The sequence below is a fragment of the Geotrypetes seraphini genome, chromosome 10 (genome assembly GCF_902459505.1).
Source record: "Geotrypetes seraphini chromosome 10, aGeoSer1.1, whole genome shotgun sequence".
NCBI lineage: Eukaryota > Metazoa > Chordata > Amphibia > Gymnophiona > Dermophiidae > Geotrypetes > Geotrypetes seraphini.
Genome location: NC_047093.1, coordinates 90,488,347 through 90,509,705, shown reverse-complemented (window position 1 = coordinate 90,509,705; position 21,359 = coordinate 90,488,347). Strand labels below are relative to the sequence as shown.

General features: G+C 42.1%; 1 protein-coding gene across 1 annotated transcript in view; it reads right to left on the bottom strand.

Annotated features, from left to right (window-relative positions):
• Window positions 1-21,359, bottom strand: part of LOC117368540 (whirlin-like) — a 412,097-nt gene that overhangs the window by 126,390 nt on the left and 264,348 nt on the right. The window contains exons 6-7 of the mRNA XM_033962276.1: window positions 14,833-15,038; window positions 12,336-12,352 (exon numbers count right to left, since the gene is read on the bottom strand). Coding sequence (XP_033818167.1) covers window positions 12,336-12,352; window positions 14,833-15,038 — 223 coding nt within the window. The remainder of the gene's footprint in view (window positions 1-12,335; window positions 12,353-14,832; window positions 15,039-21,359) is intronic.

Here is a 21,359-nt window from a genome sequence, read left to right as displayed (position 1 = left end):
ATAGTTTGGGTTCCTCTTTTCCACTTGCTCACATTAAATGTCATCTGACATTTTAATGCCCAGTCTCACAAGGTCCTCTTGCAATTTTTTTACAGTCCTCTTGCGATTTAACAACTTTGAACACCTTTGTGTTATCAGCAAATGTAATTATCTCACTAGGATAGGATATGGATTGGGACTTGTATACCGTCTTTTTGTAGTTTTATAACCACACTCAAAGCGGTTTACATACAGGTACTTCAAGCATTTTTCCCTATCTGTCTCGGTGGGCTCACAGTCTTACCTGGGGCAGTGGAGGATTAAGTGAGTTTGAACCCCAAACTCAGGGTGCTGAGGTTGTAGCTCTAACCACTCTCCTCCACTAGTTATTTCCATCTCGAGATTATTGATAAATATGTTAAAAACTGCGGTCCCAGCAAAGACCCTTGAGGAACCTTATTATTTACCCTTCTCCATTGAGAATATTGACCATTTAAACCTACTCTCTGATTTTTGTCTTTCAAATAATTCTTAATCCATAACAGGACATTACTTCCTTTCCCATCACTTTCTAATTTTCTCATAAGTCTTTCATGAGGTACTTTGTCAAATGCCTTTTGAAAATCCAAATACACAAAATCAACCGGCTCACCTTTTTCCACTTTTTTATTCACCCCCTTCAAAGAAATGCAGTAGATTGGTGAGACAAGATTTCCCTTGACTAAATTCGTGTTGGCTTTCTGTGATTAATCTATGTGTATATGTTTTGTCATTTTGTTCTTTATAATAGTCCCTACCATTTTGCCCAGGACCATCATCAAACTCATCTGTCTATAATTTCTCAGATCACCTCTGGCACTCTTTTTAAAATTGGCATCACATTGGCCACCCTCCAGTCTTCTGGTACTCTCCTGAATTTTAGAGAAAAATTACAAATTACTAATAATAATTTTCCAAGTTCATTTTTCAATTCTGTCAGTACTCTGGGATGTATACCTGTTCAATTTGTTAAATTAACCCATTACATCTTCTAGTGTTATGGATATTTGTTTGAATTTCTCTGATTTATCAGAATTGAATAACATTTCTGGCACTTCCCCACGTCTTCCTTGGTGAAGACTGGAACAAAGAATTAATTTAATCTCTCCACTATGGCCTTGTCTTTCCTGAGAGCCCCTTTTACACATTGGTCATCTAGAGATCCAACCAATTCTCTTCCTGACTTCTTGCTTTTAATATACCTAAAAAAATTTTCTTACCATGTGTTTATGTTTCCAGCGCAATCATCTATTCAAGGTCTCTCTTTGTCTTATTTATTAGTGCCTTGCATTTGAATTACTATTCCTTATGCTGTTTACAATTATTTTCAGTCGATCCTTGTTCTACTTTCTGAAAGATTCTCTTTTGGCTCTAATAGCTTCCTTCACCTAACTTGTTAACCATGCTAGTTGCCGTTTGATCTTCCTTTGTTCTTTTTTAATACATGGAATATATCTAGTCTGGGTTTCAGGGTGGTATTTTTGAATAATCCATGCCTAATGTAAGTTTTTGACCTTTGTGGCTGCTCCTCTAAGTTTCTTTTTCTTCTCATGTAATAACAGTCTCCTTTTTAAAATTAAATGCTGCTGTATTGGATTTCCTGGGATTATATAAAATCTGATCATGTTATGATCACTGTTATCATGCGGCCCCAGCACCAATTCCTGTACTCCACTAAGAACTAGGTCTAGAATTGCCTTGCCTCTTGTCGGTTCCTGAACCAGCTGCTCTGTAAAGTAATCCTTGATTTCATCAAGGAATTTTATCGCCCTAGTATGCCCCGATGTTACATTTACCCAGTCAATATCGATTTAATTGAAATCATCCATTATTATTGTGTTACCCAATTTGTTAGCCTCCCTAATTTCTGGTAACATTTCAGCATCTGAAATAACCCACTGAAGCCCAAGTTTTACATTTTCACAAGTCTGAATATCAGCAGGTAAAATATTTCAATGGAATTTTTCTTCCCCTTAGCAGATCCTCACTTAGCACCTCTTCTGGACAAGGAGCAGTTGAGATCTGAGTTAGTTTTTTATTAGCTGTGCTTCTAAAGTGAAAATGCTACACCTCTTTTCCCTTTAATCAGGCACCCAACTGGAAATGGTGTGTTCCAGGATGAAAGTGAAGATATTTTCTGTGAGCAGAGAGAATAAAAATATGTGTGTACGCTTCTTTGAGATCTAGAGAGCAGAGCCAGTTATTTTCTAAAAGAGGCAATAGAGTTCCCAGAGATAGCAGAGAACATCCAAAACTTATCTTTCACTAGGTACTTGTTGAGCGCTTGAAGGTCTAGATTTAGGTGAATTCCTTTGGTCTTCTTTGATATAAGGAAGCATCTACTCTTGCAGTAGAACTTTTTCTATTGCATTGAGCTGAAGGAAGGCTGAAGGTTTCTGGCTAAGGAGAGCTCTCTGATGGAAGTTGAAACAAGACTCTCTTGGAGGCTGGTTTGGAGGTCTCTTCTGCAAATGAAGGGCATAGCCCCGACTCACCATTTGAAGGACCCGTTGATCTGATGTTATGAGGATCCAGCGCTGCTGGTAACGGATGAGCCTGGATCCTATTGTGAGAGTCTGAGATGAGGGCTTAGATACATTGGCTAAACTCTCTAGGAGGGAGTCACAATGATTGCTGCTACTTAGGTTGAATAGGTGCAAAAGTTTTCTGTGGTCTTTCTTGCCTTGGGCACCTTTCGGTAGATGGTCGCAAAGACGTAGGAGGCTGATGATATAAGAGCATTATTTAGTTCTGGAGTAGTATGAGGAACATCTGTAGGAGCTTGAAAATTGCTTAGGCTGCTGAGAATGTTGAGCTTGCAAAGAAGACAGAGTGGTCATACAGTAAGTATGTCTTTTGATCTTTTGAGTTGCCTCCTCTATGCAATTTCCAAAAAAGTCATCACCCATACATGCTATGTTGGAAAGATGGTAAACTAAACTAAAACTTAGTTTTATAAACTGGGTCATCAACCAATTTGGAGCTCGACTCGGTTAACATCAAGAATAAAATAGTACAAAAGGACAAAACAAGAGAAAATCTAATTTAGAAAAGGTAGATGTAGTTAATTTCCAAAGTGTTTGGCAAACAGAATTGTCTTGAACATTGGTATCTAGATCTGAGATTCTGAGCCAAGCCTGTCTGCACCTAGCGATAGATACTGCTGAGGTGTGAGAGGCTACATCAAAGGCATCATATACAGCAGTGTTTTTCAACCGCTGTTCCGCGGCACACTAGTGTGCCGCGAGATGTTGCCTGGTGTGCCGTACGGTGCAGACACTGATTAGGCCTCAGGCCGGGTCCCGCACGCGCTCCCATGAGACTCCCCCGGTTCCCGCTGCTGTTCAGTTTCGATCTTCTGCTCTGACGCAACCGGAAACAGGAAGTTGCAGCAGAGCAGAAGATTGAACACTGAGCAGCCGCGCATGCGCGGCTCTTTGGGAAAGCGTGCATGTCGCCGAAAAACAAAACCTACAAACTAAGGTGAGGCGAAGGGAGAGAGCTGGCTAAACAGTAGGATCGATTGGGCAGGCGAGTGGTGGCTGCGGGGACCGTGCGATCGCTCGTGTTCCCGGCTCAAATTGGAAGGAGGGAGTGAAAGGGAAAAGGATTCTGGGCCAAGGGGATGAAGACGGAAAGAAAAACCCACAGCAGGAAAGAAAGGGAAGGACAGGCAGGTGAGCCAGATGCTAGAAGCAGGGGGGGGAAGAAAGAGGGAAAAAAGCTAGATGGGGTTGAAAAGAAGAGACACACTGGTATGGAAGAGGAAGATAGGGGAAATCTGGACACAGGAAGGTAACAGAAAGAGGAGAAATTATGTGCATGGGGCATAGGGACAGAGACATAAAGGGGACATGCCATGGGGATGGTATATGGACACGGGGGGGGGGGGCAATGACAGATACATAGGGGAGATATTAGAAATGGAGAAAATAGGAGCACAGAAGCAAGATGGTTTGTGGGGATGGGACAGGGACCGAGCTCGCAGGCTCCAGTGGCTTGCACAAATTACATTGTAACGTGCCATGAAAATAAGAGGGAGGAAGGTAGATAGATAAGCCACGTGAGAGGAGCTGAAGGGTAGTAGAAAGGAACAGATGGTAAAGGAGGGAGGGAAGGGTGGTGGTGGAAAGAAATAGGACAGACATTGAAGGAGGGTGGAGAGGAACAGACCCCGAAGGGAAATGTGGAAGACAGAGTGGGAAGAAGACAGATGCCAGACTATGGGGGAGCGGAGGGAAGAAGATGGGTGCTAGACCAATTGGGGGGGGGGGTGAAGGGAGAGGCACAGTAACAGCAAATGGAAGACGTAGAGAGAAGACACACAGTGGATGGAAGGAATTGAATGAGAAGATGTGGAAAGCAGAAACCAGACAACAAAGGTAGAAAAAAAAATTATATTTATTTATTTATTTTTTGCTTTAGGATAAAATAGTATATTAGTTGTGTTGATAAAAATTTATAAACAAAGCCCTGCCAGCTGAACATCTCTTTCTCTAGTTTAGCAGCAGGAACTTTGATTTATAAGAAAGGAATAAGCTAAATATTACAGTACTAAGGCTTATATGGATGCAGCGGGGACGGTGACGGGGCGGTGAATGGGATGGCAGTGGCGGTGACGGGGCGGTGAAAGGGATGGCGGTGACGGTGACGGGGCGGTGAAGGGAACGGCTGTTGACGAAGAGCTACGTGTGTGTCTTTCTTCGATTCCAGCCAGAATATCAGCTTTGTGTTCAGCCAAACAGGCCCAGGTTTCGCACTGAATAAAGTATTTTATAATTTTTCACTATTCTGTTTACTTAATATTTCATAATAAAGTAATTATAAAATACTTTCTTTGTGTTTATTTGATTCCTATTCAAGAGAATTACTTTATATATAGTCAATATAGGCACTGAGTTAAATTTTTTAACATTTTCTAATGGTGGTGTGCCTCGTGATTTTTTTCATGAAACAAGTGTGCCTTTGCCCAAAAAAGGTTGAAAAACACTGATATACAGAATGCACCATGTATTTTCTGGTTTCCAGGAGGTCATGCTTGAGATGCTGATAAGCCGAGAGATGTTTAGAGGGTATGTACTTGTCATAAGTGGACATCTTCTGGACTAAAGACTTCATGTAGCAGGACATATAGAAGTTATAATTCAGGATTTTGCTAATGAGCATGGAGCTCCGGAACACCCTGATATCAAACTTATCTAGCATACTGCCCTCTATGCCTGAGGGAGCACTAACATAGATTCTGGAGCTGTGCACTGGTGTGGCAGCTGTGGTTTGTCAAATCCAATTTCAGATTGAAGCTTGTGAAGAGAATCCAACCTCTCTGGAGCCACTTTTACATGATGAGCAGATTCCCAGCTCTTGAGCAAGGCCTCCTTCATGAGGCTGTGGAGAGGAACCTTCAGGCAGTGCTTGGGCAACTCCTTGTAGTCGAGTGCTTCTCTGAATTCTGCAGTAGGTTCTGTTTCAGACTCCATTTTAATTGGGAGATCCTGCCTTATTCGTCTGATAAACTTGGAGAAGGACAGTGCTTGCAGTGGGCAAAGTCTGATCAGGCAGTGAAGCTGAGTATGGAAGACAGCCATCAGAGAAATCATCATTGTACTCGGACCTGCTAGAAAAATGAAGAAAAGTCAGAATCATAGTCCTCATCATATTGCCCCATAGACCTGGAACGGTGGTGGGAGTGATGAGGGGAGCACCTAACAGGTTATCTGGTTGCGCTATGATGTCTAGGAGTAGAGCTGCGACCTCGGAGAGGTCGTCATGGCTGCTGGGAAGGCCATTGAAAGGAGCAGTGAGAGTCAGACAATACGCTCTGCACCTCTGATGACGATGCAGCCATATATACAGGAGTTAGGCACGTGCCATTGATGTTTTTATTAAACAGACATAATGCACTTGCAGGAGTCTGTGAGCGGTGGTGTGCAGTGTCTCGCTTACCTTGTTCAGACTCAGTCAAGGCTGGGGGCGTGTTAACAGGATTTAGCAGAGCGTGCGACTGCAGTAGCCCGGCTATCCCATTCCACAGCAGCATACTCAGATGATCTTGGAGAGAAGAGTCCTGTATGTAGCGAGTAGATATGGCGTCTGCTGCTGGAGGTGGAGCACAGAGTACGCTTGCTGTTGTAGAGATAGTGCTTATGTGGTAGGCGGCACAAAATGCACTTGCTGTTGTGAAGATAGTGCTTGTGTGATAGGCGGCACAAAATGTGCTCATTGCTGCACAGATACTGGAATTTGCGCCTATATGGTAGTCCGCACAGAACGCACATGTGTAGATGTATCTACAGTCTTGTGAAAAAATTAGGACACCCCATGAAATATTCAGGCAGCGAAACTAGACCACCAACTCTCCAACCTACTGAGCACGACACCAGACTACAAAACTTTCAGAAAAGAAATAAAAACCCTGCTATTCAAGAAATCCATTAAGACAAACTAACACCGCAGGTAGCATTTCAATCCCCCGAAGCAATCCACTCTACTCTGTAACACTTCTGGAAATGTCCAGAAAACCTCTTATGTAATCCGCCTTGAACCGCAAGGTAATGGCGGAATAGAAGTCACTAATATAATGTAATATCGAAGTCAAATCTCTTTTTGATTTATCTCTGGAAAAGAAAGTGGTGTAATTGAAGGTAAACAACAAAAATTTTCCTTGATTTACTCATAAAACAAAATATATCCACAAAAATGTGAGAATATGCTGCCTGCTTGTCCTGGGATAACTGATTAAACTAGATGCTAAACTGGGCATGGGGCAACTTCCCCCTTTGCCTGTTGATAAAAGTGGCAAAGCTAGGGCATATTCATTCTATTGGAGCCTATGGCAGGAAGGCCCTGCTGGGAGGATGCAGACATTGATGGGATTGTACTGGGTAGCACTGGGAAGTTGTTTATGATGCTTTTGGAATCCAGGCTAAAGGCAAGAGGGTTAAGTTTCCCTGTGAGTGAAGTCTTTGTCTCTCCACTGTGATTGCCAGTCAGAAGGTCAATTAATTCTATGGTAGACAGTAATTTTAAACTTTAGGCTTGTTCACTGGTATGATAAAAGGCAACAATCAACTCATTTCATCATGGGCATAATAGCCACCAACCATCTATTTGACTTATGCTGGGCTCACATGTGCCAACCTGGAAATGAAAACTTTCCTGTCCTCGTACCCTACAGAGGAATACATACAGTCCCGAGGATGAACATATTTTAAAGCTGGCCAGTCATTGGTCTCTTAGGACTGCAGATGAAGTGCTTCAGCTGCTGCGTTCCTCAGAACTGACTCTGTGACAGTTTATAAATAGCACAGCTATAATCTGATGTAGATATTGCTTTAAGCTGCAAGCAGACTGGAAAGAAAACACACACTAGAGACAATAAAAGAAACAGAGCGAGAAAGATCTGAAATGCAGAAGGGGAGGGCTGGTGAGCAAGAAATAGAGAAACAAAGTACTTTTATTGCTATCTCATCTATCTGTAAGGCTTCTGTTTATTGCCCAGTTTTAATAGACCTTGAGTGCAATCTAGCACAATACATAACTAGATAAGGCCTTTCTGGAGGGACTCAGTGCCTGTCTGCCTGCAAATTCTCCACAGAGGCTACTACTACTACTAATCATTTCTATAGTGCTACTAGATATACGCAGCACCGTACATCAAAATACAGAAGTCGTTTCTTAAAAGAGCTTACAATCTAGTCAAGACGGACACACAAGACAAGAAGGTGCATCAATACACTGTGCTTAGGTGGGGGATTTACCGAGGGAATTATAAGATAGATGTTGGTGCTTTGAAGGTGGGTTGGAATTTGGAATTGAAAGCATCTTCAAAGGAGTGGGCTTTGAGTCTGGATTTGAATCCTGCCAGAGATGGAGGCCTGATATATCGAGCCAGGCAGTTTGTTCCAGCAGTACGGTGCAGCATAGTAGAAGGGATGGAGTTGGGAGTTGTCTGTAAAGGAGAAGGGTACAGATAAGAGAGACTTATTCGATGAGGAGGGGAGGGGGATAAGGGGAGAGATGAGAGAGAAGAAATACTGAGTTGCGGCAGAGCGAATACACTTGTAGGTCAGTAAGAGGAGTCTGAACTGTATGCAGAAATGGATAGGGAGCCAATGACGTGACTTGAGGAGAGGGGTAATGTGGGCATAGTGACATTAATGGAATATGAAACATGCAGAGTTCTAAACAGATTGAAGGGGAGAGAGATGGTTTAGCGGAAGGCCAGTGAGAGGCAGGTTGCAGTAGTCTAGGTGAGAGGTGATGAGGGTATGGATGAGGGTCTTGGCAGTGCGCTCAGAAAGGAAGGGTCTGATTTTAACGATATTGTAGAGAAAGAAACAGGTTTTGGCAGTCTGTTGGAAATGTGAAGAGAAGGAGAGAGATGAGGCAAGGATGTGAGCTCACAAGACATGGAAAATGGGGTATTGTTCACAGTAATAAAGAACGGGGCAAGAGGAGAAACCAATTTAGGTGGAAAGATAAGGAGCGCAGTCTTGGACATGTTTAATTTTAGACTAGAAAAGACCATATCCCCAGTCCAGGACAGCTCCAACATCCTACTGTTGGGTTTTTTTTTTTTTGCTATTGTTGTTTTACCCTTAGGGTTTCATCTTCTATTAGATGTCTTTGTGAGATGTTATGCTCAGCTCTGCAACACTGCAAATTTCCAAGCATAGGGATACCATAGTTCCAGAGACAACAAAGAGGACACAAAAAAAATTAACTTGGTTGCTACTTTTGCTCAATAAATATTTAATCTTATTACATGTATACATGATGTTTAGTTAATGAACACCCATCAATCAATGACTGACTTAGAGTACAGCAGTAGACAATCTCCTTTTCAAAAATGTCTGGATTTGAGTTTGACCAAGTATGAGCTCAAGCATAATTATCCGAAGAGTGGAAATCCCTCTATGACTTTGGCTAGCTTCTGAGATATGTGGGAAAGTCTTTGCATGTCATATGCTCAAAGTTGTGCTGCATGAGCAAAGTTCCTTTCACAGATTCAACCAGAGGGAAACAGAGAGGAGATCAGTGATGCTACTCTGACCCCAGTGCTCAGAAGTTGTCCGTGCTAGTAAGACCTGTTAAAAAGAAAAAGCAGTCTTACTGGCACAGAAGCTTGCCTCCCAACGCTCAAAAGGGTTCTCGGGGGCCACTGAGAACCCTATGCAAATGCATCACAAGGAGCTCATTAATATTTAAATGAGCTCTCCTTGTGATACACAAAAGGGAATGGCCCCCCCCTGTTACATGGCAAAAATTTCTGGCAGGAAACTGTTGTGCATTTATTGTGTGCCTGTATGTCTAGCACTCGCAATGCACAACAGCTGCGCCCATTTTAGGCCCCCCCAAAAAACCCCGCAGTGGAGCATGCAGCCCCTGCTTACAATGCTGGCTCAGCAAATCATGACTTCGGAGCCGCCATCAGCTGAACCGGCAGGGGAAACCCCGGTCAGCTGAGCGGCAGGACTTCCGAAGCTACCAATCAGTTGAGCCGGTGACTTCGGGGAGGCCTACCGGCTCATCTGTTGGAAGCTTCCCCTGCTTGGCTCAGCTGATCATGGTTCTGGAACCCTGATCAGTTGAGCTGGAGGAAAGCAGCAGTGGCAGGAGAAAAAGAGCACTTTTGGCCTAACAGGAGGCTTTGCTCTTCTAAGCAGGTGCCAGGCACAGTTCCTTCCCCTTTTACCGGGGTTAACCCCTCACAAACAGTATACATGTAATTTGCATGCTATTGTGCTGAGCATCACCCTGTAAATTTAAATCGCTCCCAATACGGTATTTATTACCGTGTTGTTGGAGTATTGTGCATCCTGCCCTCTGTTTCTTTAGCACACCCATATGTCCAGAATGTCTAATGGGCCAGAGCTGGCTTCTCTCATTATATGGTAGGTGTGTTGATCATAGGAAAATAGGTCCAACCTTGTCTGCAGTAAAAAAAAACCCAGCCAGGAACAAACAAACCAAAACTGCAGATATGTACAACGATGTAGGCGAATTTTATTGTGACAAGCAAACTATATATTCAAACTTTTTTACCAAACGGGGGACCCAACACAGTCCGTGTTTCGGACAACCTTCATCAGGGGTCCATGGTAGATAAAGGAAAAAACATATGTCACAACAAATATTGAAAAAGATAATATAAAACCAAACAGATGATGTGTCATGCCGAGAGTCTCTGCAAATAGTAAAAATCGCTAGCGATTTTTACTATTTGCAGAGACTCTCGGCGTTTATATTATCTTTTTCAATATTTGTTGTGACATATGTTTTTTCCTTTATCTACCATGGACCCCTGATGAAGGTTGTCCGAAACACGGACCGTGTTGGGTCCCCCGTTTGGTAAAAAGGTTTTAATATATAGTTTGCTTGTCACAATAAAATTTGCCTACATCGTTGTACATATCTGCAGTTTTGGTTTGTTTGATCATAGGAAAATATCCTCTTTTTCTTTAATGTGCCTAACAAATAAAAAACCCGCAGAACACATCTGAAAAAATCCAAAAGGAGGACACGTCCTCATAAAAGAGGATTATGGAAACCCTATCCAAGCACCTAGAGGTTCCATGGGATGGGATAATTTTAAAATTGTGCATGCTCTCAAAAAGGAAAAGTATACCTAATGTGACCATACATCCCGTTTTTAGATCGCCTGTCCCGTTGTCCCCACGCACAGTTTCGGGATGCCGAAATGTCCCATTTTCAGAGAGAGCATCCCAAAGCTGTGCGTGGGGACAACAGGACAGGCGATTGCGGAGCCCAGGATTTCTCCAACGCAGCTCAGATCAGCACAGCACAGCTCGGATTAGCACAGATCAGGTTTGTGCAAAAGGAGACTGCAAAAGCTTCCCTCGACATCAATTCTGACATCGGAGAGGAAGTTCTGAGCCAGCCAATTGCTGCCTGGCTGGCCCAGAACTTCCTCTCCGATGGCAGAATTGATAGGGGGGGAAGGCTTGTGTAGTCGAGGCTGCATGCACCTGTTGCTGCATCAGCTTGGAGAAATCGGCAGCGGTGGCAGCGGCTTGGGGGGGCAGGGAGAGAGAAAAAAAGGGGCGTCAGCGAGAGAGAAAGAAAGAAATAAAGAAAGGGGGTAGGGAGAGAGAAAGACAGAAAGAAAGAAAGAAAGGGGGCAAGGAGAGAGAAAGAAAGATAGAAAGAAAGGGGGGCAGGGAGAGAGAAAGAAAGATAGAAAGAAAGAAATGAAAGAAAGAAAGGATGCACAGTCAGATGGAAGTGCAACCAGAGACTCATGAAATCACCATACAACAAAGGTAGGAAAAATTATTTTATTTTCAATTTAGCGATCAAAATGTATCAGTTTTGAGAATTTATATCTGCTGTCTATATTTTGCACTATATGTAACGGGGTCCGGGGAGGATCTGGAGGGGGGGAGGGAGGATCAGGGGGTCCGGGGGAGGGTCCTGTTCCATTTTGAGAAAAAAAATAAATGGTCACATTAAGTATACCCTCAGAAGCTGTGACACAACCTTTGGGACATGCTTTCTGTTCACTTTTCTGACCCTTCTAAATCAAACTGTCAACATGAAGGGATTTTGGATTTAGCTCACATCTTTCTCAGAAGTTCAAGTTCAATAAGTATTTCTCTATCCCTGGAGGATTTACAATCTAAACTTGTACCCGGGGCAATGGAGGGTTAAGTGACTTGCCCAAGATCAGTTAGTGCAGCACTGGGATTTGAAACTAGGCTTTCCTTCTTCTTCTTAACTCACTCAGCTGTTCCTCTACCAAAGTAGGACAGAAATGGCCTGGTGAAGTGTTGGCCAGTGTGCACAATTTGTTACATTGGCAGTCCCTGGGAAGCTGGTGAGGTCAAGTGAGTTTCAAAATGTAATTATAGGAGAAAGATCAGTGCAGTGCCTTCAAGTTCTCTGCTGGCATGGATGAGACTCCTAGATAGGCATGCAACGTGAACAATTTAACTAGTGCTAAGATTATTCTAGAGTGGGATGGATAGAGAAAGGGTTGGAATGGTGCCACATAGTGATACATATGCACAAACACATGAAGACTTAGGCTGCCAGTAAGGAAGCTTTCTTAACTTCTGCTGCTGGGAATTATTAAAACATATTGAAGCGAGCCAGCCCTGTGATTCAAGTGGCAAGTGCTCTGCACTGGGATGTAGAAGGTCTTTAGGATGATCGCCAAGTCAGTCTGTATTCATAGCCCCTGGGGGCCCAATTCCGCCTCTGACACGCCCTGTTCCGCCCTCTAGCCCACATCCGCTCATGCACGGACTCGATGCAATGATGTCACCGCGTTGTATCTGTGCATGCCCCTTCCCAACGCAATTTTGTTGGGAAGCTTTTCAAAACCCGGACATGTCCGGGGAAATCCGGACTATCTGGTAACCCTAGTCATTGTTACAGGTGACATCTAGTGGCCAGAAATAGGGCCTATGATTACAGTTTCTGGAAGGAGCTGGGGAATGGTCCCTGGCTGAGGAAAGTGCTGGCTTCAGTCATGGTATTGACAATATATAGAACTGGAATACTGTTATGTGTAATAGGATGACAGGTTAAATTCTATATCTACGCCGATGATATAACAACACTTATTCCTCTAACATCTTTTATGACTGAAGTAAAAAATCAGATATCGTTTATCCAGGCACAAATAGAGCAATGGGCTACTAAATTCAAACTGAAGATCAATCCAGAAAAAACAAAGGGCTCCTTTTAAGCTGCGCTAGCGGTTTAACGCGTGTAATGCCATGTGCTAAACCGCTGGCCGCGCTAGCTGCTACCGCCTCCTCTTGAGCAGGCGGTAGTTTTTGGCCAGTGCAGGGGTTAGCGCATGATGAAAAGTCATGCACGTTAATCCCGCTAGCGCGGCTTGATAAAAGGAGCCCAAAGTTTTTCCTTGCTAGTCCCAATGATAAAATCACTGAAAATATACTTTATCTAAATGGTCAAAAGTATTCTATAGCTACCACGATAAAAATATTAGGCATTACGCTAGATCAGTCGTCATCATTTAATGTTCATACCAACCTACCGGTTAAAAAATGTTTTTCAATTCTAGGGAAGCTATGTACCACCAAAAATATTTTGACTCAGCGTCTTTTAGGATACTGGTTCAGTCATCAATCTTGTCTACATTGGACTACTGTAATATTGTTTACTTAGGTTCTTATTAAAAAAAACAACCCTTAGTAGGTTAAGCATAGTACAGAATATAGCAGTTCGCCTGATTTTTGGCCTTAAAAAACATGATCACGTAAGCTATTACTACTTAAAGCTCCATTGATTACCATTTGAGACCAGAATTATGTTCAAATTTGGTTGTTTCTGTTTTAAAGTTTTATTTGGACTATCTCCAACCTACCTCTCTTCCCACTTTGAATTCTATAACTCTAACAAGAATACATGATGATCCTGCTGGTTTATGCTCCCTTCAGTAAAAGCATGTTGTAATAAGAGATTTATAGGGAAAACCTTAGCATTTCAGGCTAGTGCAATGAATTCCTATTGGAATGCTCTTATCCCCCTAACCCAATTTTATTTATTTCAAAAAAATTTTTAAACTTATTTGTTTGAAAAATATTTGACTTAACAGCATTTTTCTATTTTTAAAGAAATATTTGATAATTATGATCCCTATTCATAGTTTGTTCAGTCTTTTCTCACTTTGAACCGCCTTTGAGAAAAAGTTTGATTCATTTGTAATCTGTATGTTTCTGAGAAACATTTGATAATTATTGTAATTCACTGTATGCCCAGCTTTTTTTTCTTATTGTAAACCGCCTTGAACTGAAGGTTTGGCGGTATATAAGAATAAAAATTATTATTATTATTATTAAATGGGACAGGAAGAGGGACATGAAGAATAAGGAGGAAAACACAGAGTTGGTACATTACAATAAGTACACTAGCTCTTAAAATGGAAAGTGTAATATAAAGGAAAGATCCAATTCTCTAACATCACACTGGCCTTCAAAACCTTTACTGCAGGCACCAGAGTAAAGTGTATGTTTTCTGCTGTCAGGTGATGTATCACTGTCTGATATTTATTAGTACCTAGCCTTGGGTAGCAGCGGCAGCGCAGTGTGTCCAAAGCTATCATAAAAAAGAGCTTAGAAGTCTTACCTTTACTGTTGCCTCTGCTGGGTGATTCCCAGTGAGCCTGCAAAGCAATAAAAATAAGCATTCTGAGTGTGTCTGCACACACCAAGTGAAAAGCAATGCACAAAAGCAAAGACTAGTATAGGGACAAATTGAAAGTAGAATGGCAAGATTACAAAAATCTATCTACAGAGCAGTCATTTACTATGACGGGCAGATTTTAGTATTATCCTGAAACAATCCAGGCTTTTGTATTCTTCTTCTTATGGGACAAAATTAAACTATTGCACAAGTCCAGAATGGTTTTGAGAGGGCCACTAAAAACAACAGAACAAGGAAGGCATGTTCATGGGTTTCTTAAATAGGGAGGAGTGGGCACTGGGAACCTCCATGACTGGGGACAGTTGAATAGCCTACCCTTCCTAAGAGCTGCCTTCTGACAATGCCCAGATGAGTGTAATAATGGAGAACTGGTGCAAACCTGTTTCACTGGTGTATTGGACAGCATCTCTATTCTTAACTACCCTAGGGACTTTAGATTCAAGACAAGGACATGGAATTAAGCACCTCTCAGGACTGAAACTGGTAAGAGATAGCCGAAGGCTATCTCAATCTCTTTCCCCAGGATCTCTAGCCCACTCTGCATTCTAGATAATGGCTTGGAAATCCTAATGGTGATGGTGGTGTTATTGCTTTAAAATATTTCAAGAATATTCCTACCCTGCTGAGGAGACTACCATTGTATCTCCAATTTGAGAACTTGTGATCCACTTGGTCTCATCCACAGTGGTACGAGCATGTGGCAGCCTCCCAACGTCTTTCACAGTCATCATGAGGTGTCGTGATGACTTCAGCAGCTTCACGGCTTCATCATGAGGAATGGTGAGGAAACTTTGGCCATTCACCTCTAGAATTTGGTCTCCAACCTGAGAAGGTGCATAAAAAGACAAGAGGAGAAGGAGGTGTCAACCAGTTAATGGTGATAGTATGGAAGTCAAGAAAAGGGAAGGAAACCCAAAGAGAGAAAAATAAGGCAATTTCAGCTTTCTTCCATATATATGACCTCAGGAAAAGTTACTCTATGAGAATGAGGCGCCTGGGATGAATATTAGGGGTGCACTACCCCAAAATTTTCATTTTGTGCTTTTATTTTGTTGGGGAAAGGGGTAATATCAGAAAGGGTACACACACTATCCGACACAGGAAAAACTTGAAATTTTTTATCTTTTCCTGTTTCAGGCCATAAATGACATGAAACGACACAAGAAATGTGGTTGATATTGCCTATGTTGCTCCAAATGAATAAACATTCCCGTTGAATATGTACCAGTAAAAATATAAAACGGGGTTCCACTCTAATCAATAAAGCTCATCACCCTAGTGACCTGGTGCACTCACTAAGGTAGTGCGATAGGGCCACCAATTTCCACTTCTAGTTATATAGCAGTTAACATTGTGTTTCTTGTCCATATATAGTTTTGGCTTCAAAGACTAAACTGCTGTTAGCAGTGACTTGTGGCTCTTAGAGGGAGATCCTAGTGATATAATTTATGAGTACAAAATCTTGTGTAGAAAGCGGAGTTTTGCCCTTCCTTATCCCACCTTTCTGGGGTTCAAGGGGAATGCCCCGAGTAGAAGGTCCTAAAGGTCAAGGAAATCTAGGAACAGGAAAGGAAGTATCCATTTTGGTCTGCCTTCCAAAAGGTCTCAGTAGAGAACTCTAGGAACTTTAGGAATGAAGTTGAGGCGTAGGCATAAGAAGAGGAAAATTTTTCATTTTAGTTTGTTTTTGGAGCAATTTCTATTGTATTCATTCATTTACAGACCTGCCAAGTCTCCACCTTTTGCAGCTCATCTCCCACACTCCCTCCAGAAAATGGATCTCCCACTGAGTGGCCTCCCCTTCCAGTGGCAAAATGAAACACCTTCATAAAACATCATCTTCTGCTGCTGTTGATGCCATGGTAACGGGTGCTGATGTTTTATGAAGGCGTACTAACATTTATGCACCCATTTCACTCATAAATGTTTTGAATAATGGTAATTATGCATGAATGTATGCATATAACAAGTATCAACAAGAAATAGGATCCATGACTTCCTTTTCCCTGCCACTTTCCCCCTGCTTCCCCATTTCTTTGATTGCAAACCAAAACCAGGCATAAGGCCATAGCCTTATGCATGATGCTGACATCTCTTGCTGGTCCTTCCCCCTATTAGGTAATTTCTTGTTCCAGAGGGGCAGGACTGAAAAGAGCTTCTCCAAAACAGTAAGTTAGTGTACATCATAGGGATAGGACTGGCTAGAGCTACCAGTGGCATGCTTGGGGATGTGGCCCTGCACCTGGTTTTTGTTTAGTGTCATGGAGTTGGGTAGGAAGTAGCTACCTAAGTAGCTGGGAGAATGGGTAGGCAGCAGGGAGGGAAAAGTGATGGTTTCTATTTCTTGTTGCTGCCACAGACATGGCAAGGCAGTATTCTGGCAGGCAAACAGATTTCAGCAGGAAGGAAAAGATAGCAGTTGAGGCTGGGGAGACTTAGCATCTCAAAGCCTCTTATACAGTATGGGGTTCATAATCAAAAACGTCTAAAAAGTGTCCTAAATGGCTACTTGGACGATCAAAAAGCCTGATCGTCTAAGTACCCATAACCAAAGCTGGTTTTTAGACATATCTAAAACCAGCTTAGGCCTTTAGAGGAGGGGAAAGGGCGGGCGGTGGGCGGGAGGTGGGCCGACCAACACCTAGGCGTGCAGCAGGTATAACCAAAACCCTAGGCAGATTGCCTAGTCGGCACTTATACCTTTTTGACTTAGACGAAGTCAAACCAGGTCTAAGTGCCGAAAAAGGGGCTGCTGAGCTGATGGCCGCTGGCGCGATCAGTTCAGCAGCCTGGCAACCTACCCACCCATCCACCGTAACCATCGCGGCAGGAGAGATGACTCATCTCCCCTATCGCGATGCCATCACTCCTCTACCAAAACTGCTGCGACCCGCGGCAGAAGAGATGCCCTATCTCTCCTGCTGTGGGTCGCGGCAGTTCAGGTAGAGGAGTGATGGCATCGCGGTAGGGGAGATGAGGCATCTCTCCTGCCGCGATATATCACCCCCCCAAACACACAACACCGGGGCAAGAGGGAGCCCAAGCCCTCTTGCCCCGGCGATCGTGCCCCCCCCCCGCCGAGTAAGATCGGGCTCTTTTAAAACTTTCATGATTGTCTCAGCTTATAACCCTCCTTGTGCCCCTTCTACTTTCTGTTTCATACATTATAGAGTCAAATGGAAATGGTGGGATAATTTCTCCTAAAATCTCTCCTAAGACTCCTGTTATCTAACTTTATTTACCATTTTTGACCATAAAAATGGCCAAGTTAGAAACATCTAAATCAGCACCATTTAGATGTGAGAAGAGTTACCACTGTAATGGGCTGGACACACAGACATCCCCCAACAGAGCAGTGGGGCACCTTAGAGGGCATTGCTATAAACTACACATAAAGGGTGCCAGATATATATTTCACCATATACCCCTTATAATTTATGCGGAACCCTCCAAACCTCACCCCAAACCTACTATACCCACCTGTCTCCCACCCAATAGCCCTTATAGCTGCAGGTGGTACCTACATTGCAATATAGAAGGGTTTTGGTGGGCTCATGCTTTTTCATCATAAATGTTTTGGTTAGAGTGACTTATGTGTTTTGGCTTCTCCTCTCTGATTTGCTAGTCCACCTACCAGGCTACTTAAGACACCTGTGTGGAATTCTACTAGGCTTTCCAATACCAGGTGCTGCTGATCTACACACAGGTATGTACTGTTTCATTCAGATATTTGGGGAGGGGGTGGGTGGGAGGGGGTCAGTTACCACTGGGGGAGTCTGGTTGGGTCATACCTTCATGCACTCAGTGGTCATCTGGTCTATTTGGGTACCTTTTTGGCATTTAGATACTTCTAAAACAGGTCTAGGTCAGAACGTTTGTTCTATCCAGGATGTCTTGCAAAAGGTTCAATTATTGCTGCAAGACAACCAAGTCTATGCCAGTCCAAATCCTGTCCAAAACACACCCCTAACACGCCCTTTTATGAGGTAGATGTCCTGGAGGGTGAACTTCCTACAAGATGTGTAAAATATTTGTTTCGAAAATCATCACTTGGACATTTTGCTGAGAAAATGTCCATGTATCAATTTAGACATTTTTTAAAATGTTTTTGTGTTTTGAAAATGCTCCTATTAGCTGCATTTGTGGCTTGGCTATTAATACATGGTAGCAACTACTCCCCTGCATTACCTGCATTACTGCCTTCCCCAAAGAGCTGGAAATGGCCCTAGTTAATATAAAAGTTTTGCACTTAATACACTTTAATTTTGGTTCTTGCATTAGGTTCAAAACCTTAGTCAAGTTATTAAATAGGCTCCTTTCTGTGTATCAGTGTGATCCCTATAGAAGCTTCTGGAAAAAAAAAGCACAAAAATGCTCTGATTTACTGTATTTAGATTTACAAGGGCTCTTATGCATTTTAAAAGCTAATATATTAGGACTGAGTCTTTTTGAACTGCCCTATGAATTAACATATTTTTCCACTAGGCTTGTTATTTTAAGTACTTATTTTAAAATTTCATTACTATGCAGAACACATCTTTGGGATAAAATTGTCTCTGCAAGGCTAAGCGACGCATTTAAATTTGTTGATTTAGTATTTAGCATGGGATCATTTTTTAATTTTATTTCATGTCCTTAGTGGCTTTGAGTGCAGAATTGCTTTGCCTATGGTGTTCACCTCTTTGTTTATTCTGAGAGCTGAATTTGTGGCTATTTCTGTCATCTCTGGGTTTTATTTGCTTGTCCTTTCCCAGCTGCTTCTCCAAAAGATCCCACAGTCTCTAAAGTGGAAGAAGCTTGATCTCTATTGAATAAAATATTTCAAGCACTTTTGGCTCTTTTAAAACTTTCATGATTGTCTCAGCTCATAACCCTCCTTGTGCCTCTTCTACTTTCTGTTTCATACATTATAGAGTCAAATGGAAATGGTGGGATAATTTCTCCTAAAATCTCTCCTAAGACTCCTGTTATTAAGAGGGAATTCTTGCATTTGAGGCCTTTTTGGATAGAACTTTCATGTTTCAAGCAAGTAAACAGCAGTCTTGGTTAGGTAATTACATCAATGGAACCAAGTTGACTTATGGCGCATTTCGGAAACAAATTAAGACTGCATTGTTTGAAAGATTTATTTCCTAAACAGAAGTCATACTAAATTTAATAATTCTATTCTGACTACTCTTGAGAAACATGTACTTTTACTATTTATATTTTGTGTTTCGCCGATTGTCCAGTTCTCTTCGGTGTAAACCGCCTAGAAATTGTAAGATTGTGGCGGTATAGAAGAATAAAATTATGTTATGTTATGTTATGGCATTGGCCCTAGAGCTGACCTCTTTCTTAAATTATCATCATAAAATGTCTATCTACATAATTATAAGAGGAAAGCCTATGAGATTTTCCCCTCCCCATCTCAGTTGATGGAATTCCTGGGGAGACTAGATGAGCCATTTCGCCTTTATCTGTCATTATATTTCCATACAAGGATCCTTTGTGTCTATACCACATATTTCAAAATTTCAAATCCCTTCCTATTAAGATTGCCATCTTGTTAAATTCTGTTATTTATGGCATCCTGTCCTTTTTTGTGTTTATTATCTGTTTATTACACCATTTGCCTGCTGTGTAATAGGTACACAAACTGGGGCTGGAGGCTGATACTTTCCTTGCTTGATAACCTGACCATCAGGAAAGCAGCGAAATAAATTGTGATGGGGAGGGCACAGGGCACACCAATTGTCGAGTTTTGCAGGAAATATTCACCAGCAGGTTTCTGGGACTCTTTTATTACTAAATTTGTCTTAATAATGAATGTATGTGTCAGGAGTTATGTATGGAACTGGTAAAAGGCACATATCATATTCCTATATAATTGGATCCCTAAGGTTAAATCTGAACTTTTCTATTAAGAAAACATGCTGGATGCAGGATATCTATGCAAAAAGTTCAAAAAGGCATTGGTTTTATAAAGGCGTCAGTCACTACTAGTATCCCAAATTTATGAGAGATCTGTCAAAGACACTATCAAAACACTCTCATTATATATAATGTCTTAATAGATATTTTCATGGACCATCATACGGAGAGATTGTATGTCATTCATAAGACAAATCACAGGCTCTGAAATCTAATCATCTATTTATTTTTCTACAAGACATATTTAATCTCAGATCTTTAAAAAAAATGGACTTATTAGATTTGAGAGCCTGTGACTTGTCTTGTGAATGACATATAATCTCTCGGTTATGGTGATACATATAAAAATATATATTAAGGCAACAATGTAACATAATAAGAGCATTTTGATAGGTGCTTTTACTGCATTGCCTTTATACAATACACTACGGGGGCAAGTCTAAAACTGGGTGCCACAATGGTAACATACCGAGGACCTCAAAATAGTACTTGGTGGGCTGTATGTTTGAGACCACTGCTCTAAGATATGCTCTAACAGTTACATGTCTATTACACATGTAAATCTTAGCATACGACAGAAGCTAGGACTGAATGGGCCCTAGCCAGAGTAATTGAGATGGGCCCCCTATAATACCATATTTCCCAAAGATGACAGATTCCAGTTCATTGTCTGAGCAGTGCTTTGATCCTAGTATCTCTTTTCTACTTTTCTTTGTTTTTTTTATTTTCCAAGGTGTCCTGTCTTTTTTTACATTTCTTCTCTATGTAAACCATTCATCTTCCTTGTGTGTACCTATCCTTCTTGTCCAGTGTCTCCCGTGTGCCCCTGTCTCCACTCTCCTGTCATATTCAGCTTCTGCTCTCTCAGTGTCCCCATTCTCCTTCCATATTCAGCATCCCTGGTGCATAGCCAGATGGCTGATTTTGGGTGAGCCTGAATCCAAGTTAGGTGTACACAGAATTTGTCCCCTTCATCTCCACTCTCAGCCTGCCAACCCAAAATATTAAATACCTGAGTTGATGTGGATCCCCACACTCCACCAGATGAAGATTACCTCTTCTGTGGGCAGCCAGTGTACTTCCAAATAGCAGCCAGCAGCACTTGTCTTCAGCTGACACAACTGCAAGTGGGCCTTGCATGCTCAGTAATTGAACATCAGCGAAAATTAAGCACATGCAGAAGAGCAGGTGTGAACATCAGCTCAAGGCAAGTGCTGCTGGCTGCCATTTGG